General features: G+C 48.2%; 1 protein-coding gene across 1 annotated transcript; it reads left to right on the top strand.

Annotated features, from left to right (window-relative positions):
• The first annotated feature begins 2,458 nt into the window (after window positions 1-2,458).
• Window positions 2,459-8,174, top strand: LOC112887091 (PRA1 family protein A1-like). The gene is made up of 8 exons (XM_025953175.1): window positions 2,459-2,887; window positions 5,718-5,758; window positions 5,836-5,914; window positions 7,054-7,140; window positions 7,236-7,324; window positions 7,405-7,476; window positions 7,549-7,673; window positions 7,844-8,174. Exons 1-7 carry the CDS (start codon window positions 2,730-2,732, stop codon window positions 7,650-7,652), a joined length of 630 nt encoding a protein of 209 aa, XP_025808960.1. The 5' UTR covers window positions 2,459-2,729; the 3' UTR covers window positions 7,653-7,673; window positions 7,844-8,174.
• Window positions 8,175-8,859: the final 685 nt, after the last annotated feature.

Here is an 8,859-nt window from a genome sequence, read left to right as displayed (position 1 = left end):
AGATCATACTAGGTATGAAAGACGTAATTAGGGATAGAAAACCGTACGTCTCTAGGCTGACCGGAATAACTAGGTAAAGAAGATGACGGCGACGATCAGCACCTCCGCGCGCTTGACAACGCCGAGTCGCGCCCCACTGACGAGGAGGAAGATGAGCCGTGGCGACGAGGACGTAGAGGATGGCGATGTGGAAGCGTTCGAGTAGTCGCACAGAGCGCTTCCCAAAAACCTTATTCGCCCTCTCCCGGTGCAGGATCGCTGAGGACGAGGTTCCGGAGACCTGCTCTCCCGATCGCCGGTGCACGCCGACAAACGGGATGAAGTAGCGTACGCAGCAGGCAGGCTGAGGCGTGAGGCGTGTTGTACGTTCTGTATCTGGCACCCGTGCGTATTTATAGAAAGGAACCACTAGGATTTTTTCGTCCTAAAAACCTAGTCGGTTACGAGTCCTAAAATTCCGCGCGTGATATCCGTAACAGATTCGAAGTGGCAAAACAAATCTGCAAAAGGAAGCCGCGTTCCCGCAAGGATTGGACCGGATTTTTGGCGGATCATTCACGCGCACATCGCATGCGCGCCCTTCGCCCGAGCCCGAGCCCGGCGAGGCGAGCGAGCGAGCGCGCGTGTGTTCTTACTTCTTCCTCTCATCCACACTTGCAAGAGCATGGAGAGCATCCAACTATTTAAGTTGGATTTACTCCACCTCACTAGCAAGGTGGGACTAAATTGTTGTCATACACCTTTGCACTAGTGGATCTTTGAGATTTTATTGGAATTATTTGGATTTACATGGTGGGCCTTTGCACCATTGGTCCCAAATATTCTAACAATGTGCACGTCATAGGATAAACATATTTACCATAAATAGTATAAAGATAAAGTTAAAAAATGAAACAGTCAATAATGTGTGATGGTCATACACACATAAATCTTGAGAAAAAACAAAGTTTAAGAAAGAACTCCAAACGGGGATATATACAAGCTAACCAACAAAATACACATGTGCAGTCACAGATAAAACACCAGAGCCGCTTCAAACGGGGACGCTGTGCATATTACCGAGACCTGCATGACCGCGCCGCTAGCACGCCACACACGTGAACGCTGGGACAAGGACACAAGGAGAATGAGCAATCTATATACGATGAAAGAAAGACGATGAGTCGTGTCCCACGTGTTTCTAGCTATGTACACATCACAGAATAAATATATTTACTATAAATAGTACAAGATAAAGTTAGAAAATAAAATACTTAGTGAAGTTTAATGGTCACACACACATAAAATCTCAAGAAAAGAATAAAGTTTAAGAAAGAACTTTAACGGAGGTATATACAAGCCAACCAACAAAATACACCCGTGCAGTCGCAGGTAAAACGGACGAGCCGCTTCAAACGGAGACGCTGTGCATGTCACCGATACCTCCACGGCCGCGCCGCTAGCCCGCTAGCACGCCACCCACGTGACCACCGGGACAAGGACGCAAGGTGAGCCGAGAGCGAGCGATCGGCCGCCGGTATATACGGTATCGCGACGGGATTGTGCAGGTGGCACGCGCGAAGGGACAGGGGCTAGCCGCGAGCGTTATCGATCCGTCTCGCCCTCGTTTCGGCTGCCGTGGCGGGGCGAGCGGCCACCGCCAGGGCGCGCTCGTGGGGCTCGCTGCGTCTCCGTGGAAAATATGGCGCACCCGACAAACCACTCCTACGGCCTGATCTGAGGGGGGCGGGTGGAATCTGGGCTCCCGGCCAGCAGCGGCGCGGCGCCGTCCCCTGACAGCGCCAAAGGGAGATCCACGCGGGCCGCGCTGCGGCGGTTTGGCGCTTCCCGGCGGAGGCGCGACAGCCTGACAGGTCACAGGAGCCCGCTCGCACGGGAACACTTGGCGGCGGCAGCGGGATGCGCGGCCAGCGGAGTCAGGGTCTGGGATCGGCGCAGTAGGTGGGCGCCGGTGGCTAGAGAGAGAGAGAGCAGCCAGGTCCGTTCCACATGCCGTTGAACCTGGACTCGGCCGCGAGAACAGTTCAGCGTTCGCCGGAAACCTGGCTGCGTTAATGGTGTCGTTTTAGTTTTTTTGCGCCGGCCTTAGGTATACTGTTGACCGTCCACACGTTTTTTCTGTGAACCCCGCATCTTCCGTGGAGTTTGTTTTCGCGAACAAGTTGTGTACCGTAATGGCACGCTGAAATGGCGCACGGGGAACTGGGGACTTCACATCTCGCGGGCTTGGTCGCAGGCTCGCAGCTAGCCCAGCAGGCCGAAAGCTCACACTCCACTAGGCCGACCTGGCCGGGCCCCGAATCATCTCACACAGCCCACAGCCCACTAGGCTGTCCCGGCGTCGCGCAAAGGCCACACCACCTTCAGGCCGGCGGCCCACCGAGCCGACCCGGCGGAGCAGGGCGGCGCCCCATCATCTTCCGTCCACCACACGCGCACGCCACCACACACCACCCCAACAAGCAAACAAGCGCCCAGGCGAAACAACGGAACGCGGCCGCGGCACACGCGAAACGGCAGAAGCATCCCTCGTCTCCGCGCAGCCCAAACTACTCCGCAATTCCCCGACCCTGAAGGAAGCGACGCCCCCTCGCGCACGAGCACGACCTGACCGCACCGCACGGCGCCGTCTCACGGAGCCCGGCCGTCTAGAAGCTTCGCCGCCGCACGCCCGCTCGCTCCGTCGCACGCCGCCCTAGGGTTCCGCGGGGGCGGGGGGATCGCCGGAGATGGACTGGAGCGCGGTGACGGCGGAGGACCTGGTGGACGCGCTGCGGGAGGTGGACTGGTCCACGCCGCCGCGGCCCGTCCCGGAGTTCTTCTCCCGCTTCACCGTCCCCCGCTCCTACTCCAAGTGGACCAGCCGCCTCAAGTGCAACCTCTACTAGTACGATCCGCCTCCTTCCCCTAACCCCTCACCATTTTAGATGCGCAGTATGTACTTCTTCGTGCCTCGCGCGCATCCACGATTTGACCGGGACTCGCGCGTGCCGTGTTGAATTTGAAGGTTTTGGTAGGATTTGCGGGCATCTAGAGTGAATCTGTGCTGGATCAGGGTCTTTCCTTTTTCAGGAGGGGGTAGATTAGGGTGTATGCACGCTCGAGCTTGTGCTCTGTTGATAGCTTGAGCCTGCAGGACATGTTGCTTGTACTGCTAATGCAGACAAATCGGGTGCAGAACCCCTTCATTTAACTTGGGAATTCCATTGAGGCTCCGTTTGGATGTCGGAGGGCTTTGGCATTGAATTGGGTTCAATACCAAATCAGCCTACGCGTTGAAATGGGCTCAATACCAAAGCAGTTGTTTGGATGCAGGTGCAATTGCTAGATGGAATTTAACTAGGGGCAAATACCAATTCGTGTTTGGATGTGCATACCGAAAAATTGGGAATCGACCCATCTAGAACTGTATGGCACGCTAGCATAAAATGGAACACAATTGGACAGATTAATCATCGTCAACACATATCTACGAGGCTGGTAGCCAAATGTTCCAAGCAGCAAACCATCACCTGCGGGCAGTAATCTGACAAACTTTGGCAATGCGCACACCGGCGATGCATGATTGGAGGGGAGTGGCTTACTCGGGAAGGAGGCAAAACGCGAGCAGTATGCCGGAGGCAACGAGAGCCTAGGCTGCCTTGGGAACCTCCGCGTAGCCGAGTCGCAGGAGCACGACCAGCTCGCCGTAGGCTGTGGGATAGTCCCAGGCCCTCGACAGCGCTGCCGCGATCCCCATCTCCCTCTGTATCTCTCCGCCGCACCCGTCTCCTCTCGATGCGGCTACCGTCACCTTACGGGCATCGCTGCTGGGTGGAGACGGAATCGAGAGGGGCGCAGGGGCATAGGAGCACGGCGCCGGGAGAGGGGCGGGCCGGCGCAGGGATGCGCCGTGCGGCACGCCGGTGGAGGGGCGGGACGCGGGGAGGATAGAGGGGCGCAGGGATGTGCCGTGCAGGCAGAGGGGCGGGGTGGTGCAAGGATGTGCTGTGCGGCCGGCGAAGCGCGGCGGGCACGCCAGTGGAAGTACGGGGGGCAAGCCGGCACAAGGACGGTGGAGGGGCGGGACGGTGCCAGCAGAGACGAAGCGATGAGGGAGAGGACGATTCAGCCCAATAAGGAGGGGTTGGGGTTGGAATCATAGGAGTGGATGCAGCGATGTGTGCAAAACTGCTTGGTATTGGAGGAAGTTTCCAATGCCAATTCCTAGTTCGTCCAAACAACGGATATTGGATGCATCCAATACCAATTCCAAATTCTAAGCTTCAATGCCTACATCCAAACGCAGTGTGAGTGGATTTGTCCAATCGCAGCTCTTGCTTTATGTCCATGGCTCAAATACTGGCATTGGCATAAGATGTCAAGGCTAAGAAAATCTATGCTGCGCATAGGAGTAAGCATTATATTTTAGGGAAAACTGGATGAGTACCATTAAAAGATGTCAAGTTTAGAAATATACCATCAAAAGATCACTTGTTTGATATATAGCATCCAAAGATCACACGTTATTGGTCTGTACCATTCCGGTGAAGTTCCGTCACTTCCATTGCCATTTTTTTTCTTTCATTTCTTTTTCATCCTCACGCAAGGCTGGGCGCTCGTCTCTTGAAGCCAGAAGCCCCTGCATGGCTGCACATGCTGTCGCGCCTCCGAGCTCTCTTAGTGCCTTCCCATACCTCTTCCGGGCCTTTTCTACTGCGTGAAGCTCCTTCCAACATGGCTGGTGAGTTACTGGGCTCACCACCGCAACTTGGAGCAGCGCCGCCGGCCTGATTTGCAGAAGACCTTTCTCCAGTCAACTCATTGCCAATCGTGGGAGGGTCGGAGGCAATCCTGTAGGTGCAAGGTTCAGACCACCAGCTACTGCGTTGATGCATCCTCAAACAGTGGAGCTGGAGCAACATGCCCCACATTTCACTGCAACATGCCGGACGGCCGCGACCAGCAGGAGAATTCAGGAGTGATGGTGGTTGGAGGAGGTCGTTCCGCTGGGGAGGTGGTACAAGTGAGATACAGGCAGCTCAGCTGCAGAAATCATAGAGTGGATGGAGGGCAAGGGAGGGCCAGGAAGCACGGAAGAAGATGACTCAACGGAGCAAAATAATTTGACGTTAGAAAGTTAACGGAAGTGGTACAGATCAATAAGTTGTAATCTTTAGATGCTATATATCAAACAAGTGATCTTTTGATGATATATTTCTAAACTTGACATCTTTTAATGGTACGCACCCAATTTTCCCTATATTTTATAGTTCCGGCAAATTAGGTTGCAATTGAATTACATAAGAGGATCATCAGACTCTGATGAATTGATAGTTTGGTGTTAGGGATCATCAGACCAGCCCTCTGTATTGACCTCTAGGCTTAGCTTGATTACTGGCTTACATATGCTGGACTAGGATCTGTTGAAATGATGGAGATAAACTCATTTCTTCCAGATATGTGAAGTGGCTTACTCTTTGGGAGAGAAATGTGTGTATGGGCATATAATTTGGTATGGCAGTGTTAGAGGCTCAGAGCTTTAATTTTGTAGGTGGAAACTGGAACTGGGACCTATGAATTTCTAGGATAAGCATGATACCCAAGACTTACTTTCTTTTATTTACTTTGGATACGTCCAGCTCAGAGAGGCGCATAGTGCACTAGACAACTTGTTTAATGGGCATACTGTTTATTTGTGTTTCTAGAATTAACTTCTTAATTTTTTTTATATGCAGCTACAGGACAAACTATTTCATCTTGATCATGTTCATCCTTGGTAAGAAAAATGATATATAAGTGTTCTTTTATCCTATTTACAGGCTGGTACTAACATACTACCATGGGTATACGCAGGGATGGGCTTCCTTTGGAAACCGGTTGCAATCCTTGCAGCTTTTATGACTGGACTCAGCATTGCATTTCTCAATGACAGGTAAGTAAATACTTAGCTAAAACCATTCCTGTGCTTTGCTCGTAATCTGTTTCTTTATAGTTTTTCAATTTTTCATTTACACAAGTGAATAGGTCTCTTTACTTCAAACTAGCAAAGATATTGTGCCTTTCATACTTCTTGAATAAAATACACTCTACTGTAAAATTCTATAATGGCTAGCTAGTAGTTTTTCATCTTCGGACCAATGAAAAGCTCTTCAGTTTGAAGCTGCAATATGGGGAGAACCCAGCTTGTAAGTTATATAATAAACTTGACATTTGGCATTTGACAGATAACCTCATGTATATGTACAAGTTAACAGTGGAATTTTGACAATTTGCAGTTTTCTAGTTCAGTTTGTGCTGTATTCAAGAGTTTTTTTTTCATGCCTTAAGCCATAGGTCCAGGTGAATATGAGAGATCACAATGTTGTTTCCAAAAGCCTCACAAATTCTTAAGATAGCAAATTTAGGAATTAAGACCACACACATGTTTTCAAAGATTTCTTTCTTTTTTTTGGTTGGGGGGGGGGGGGGGGGTTGGGCACATCTTTGGCATTCAGTGACCAATATGTTAGTTTTAAAGTTTACAGGCCTAAAAGGAGTATTTGTGTAAGTTTGTTTAATTCTGTGTGCAGTAATTTGTTCCATCAGAATAGACCTTTATACATGAAGTGCTTCAGATTTTGCATATTTTGCATACAAATGTTTGGATTGTTTTGAGAGCACAGGGATATGTCTATGTAGCACTGTAATTTCCTTCTACAGTCCTTGTGCCTTGATTCAGTCCTAAGCTACCAAAAGACCGGATAGATACTATAGTAATGTTTATAACTTGTCTTTCTGATAATGATTGGAATATTGGGAGTGAATGCAAACAATGTAAAATCCAACTGTTGAGTTTCATTTGGTGCATTTATCCCTGTCTGTTATTGAGATTGGAACTATGAGAAGATCAATAATATATCTGTATTCCGCATTGCGGTTAAGAATGATGTGTCCTAACTTATCCACCGGAATCAGCATTAGAACAGTTATTATTACCCTTGAGTTTATCTGTGATTCATGGTTCCCAAATTTTGTGCCAAGAAATCATTTTCTATGACTATTGTAAACTAACTATTATGTTTGATATTTCAGTTTCGCAGTCACTTTCAATGAGAAAGTCACAAGGACAGTGCGTCAGTTTTCACCACATTTAGCTGCAAAGATGAGGCCACCAATAACGTGGGTATCTTAGTTTCTGCTGTTTCTCTTTCTTTTATGTTTTATTGTGATTAAATACAAAGTGATGCTAATATAATTTTTAACGACATATTCAGCCCTGTTCTTCGTGGTCGACCAAGCTCAAAGAGATCTATTCATATTTGTGGGCGACCTCGATGGGTGTTTGTTCTATTCTTTTCTGCAGGTCTGCAAAAACTGGACTTTTTAAATGCTATATTTTACCATAGTCTTCAAAACTGACACCAATTGTTTTCGTGGTTGCAGTTAGCTGTATACTCTGGTTGACCTCATGCAGTCTTCTTACAGTCCTCTGGGCACTTCTCATTGCTCTGTTTGGTATGACCAGTGCATGGTTTTTGAAATCAATGTAACACGTGCAATGCCCTTATTATCTTTTCTGCTGTGCAGCAACTGTGCTTCATGCAAGCTTCAGAACACCTAATTTGAAAGCACGCCTGAATACATTCAGAGAGGAATTCCGGGCTGTTTGGAGGAATTACAGCGAGCTTTAAGATCTCCTTTGTTTCTCTCATGTAAGCACCTCTTTCACTGTCTAGGTCCTCAGCCTATCAATATCTGTATTCGCTGCATCATTTGTTTCCAGGTCATTTTGTCTCCAGTAGGTTAATGTTGGCCTGCATGTGCCTTAGTTGGTGAGATCCAGCACCTCACTCTTTTTTTTTCACGTATTTTTCTAATGCAGGTTCATGTGGTAAGAAAAGGTGTGATTTGCTGAAACATCCATGCTGTTTGTGTGCTGTGCTGGGAGATCTAGATGAAGGTGATACGCCATTGCACATTACTACGTGGATTACTTGCTCTTTTGGGAGGTGGATTTGGGTCGGGTTGATTCAGTAGGCGATGCTATACCTTAGCATACGACCCTCCTGAACAATAATTTTTCTTTCAGACTTATCCCTAACTGAGCATTCGAGAAATGACAGCATGTAAAGGATGTAAAAATGTACCCTGATCTCAATCAAACGATTCAAACCCAATGTTGTTTGTTGAAATGACTAATTCGTTTTACATTCTCTTTTGGATCATCATATATTTTGTGACTATAATTCCGTTTGAGCATTTGTTTTGAGGAAGCTGATTTGGAGCGAGTAGATTCTGACTTATCTGTTGAGCATTGCTTTGGGCCAGCTAATTATAATACATCGGTACACAAGCGCATGTTTGTTTCATCTTCTGATTGTAAAAAAATTGGACCGTGGACTGAGAAGTAGGTCCAAAATCTAGGAGCTGTTTGTCAACTTGGATAGTTTTTTTTTTTGAAAAGAAGCAACTTGGATAGTGGCTACTCTTTTTTCTCATTTACACGTGAGTCATACACTCATACTATCCTGTACCTCCCACCGCTCTTTCCTCCATGTACAGAGTTAGTAGCGACGTCCAGGCATCCAGTGTTCCTCTCATGGTCTCGGGCTCTCGGCATAATCCAAGCACAAAAAATAGGGTTCCCCACGATTTGCTCTCCCTCATCTCTCTGTCCCATTTCGTTTCTTACACGAACTGGGAGATCAAGCGGCATGGCAGGTAAATATTTGTGCTACAATATGGCAGAAGCTAGTAGATGGATTGTTGGGTTATGAATTCTTGAAGGGTACATATTGTGGTATTTGATGGGGAAAAACTGCCCGTTTGTTTCAGCATTGGATTTTAAAGATACAAATTCACAATTCAAAGCTGAAATAAACACGCCCAAACTCGACT

This window comes from Panicum hallii, chromosome 3 (genome assembly GCF_002211085.1).
Source record: "Panicum hallii strain FIL2 chromosome 3, PHallii_v3.1, whole genome shotgun sequence".
In the NCBI taxonomy this organism is placed as follows: domain Eukaryota; kingdom Viridiplantae; phylum Streptophyta; class Magnoliopsida; order Poales; family Poaceae; genus Panicum; species Panicum hallii.
The sequence above is the reverse complement of the archived record's forward strand: the minus strand, read 5'-3'. Positions and strand labels throughout refer to the sequence as shown.

What these genes read in the sequence shown, in the direction of transcription:
- LOC112887091 (XM_025953175.1), top strand. Translation starts at nt 2,730, where the DNA reads ATGGACTGGAGCGCGGTGACGGCGGAGGACCTGGTGGACGCGCTGCGG. An exon ending in CTCAAGTGCAACCTCTACTA is followed by an intron (nt 2,888 to 5,717) that starts GTACGATCCGCC and finishes TTTTATATGCAG; the next exon opens with CTACAGGACAAACTATTTCA. An exon ending in ACTTCTCATTGCTCTGTTTG is followed by an intron (nt 7,477 to 7,548) that starts GTATGACCAGTG and finishes TCTGCTGTGCAG; the next exon opens with CAACTGTGCTTCATGCAAGC.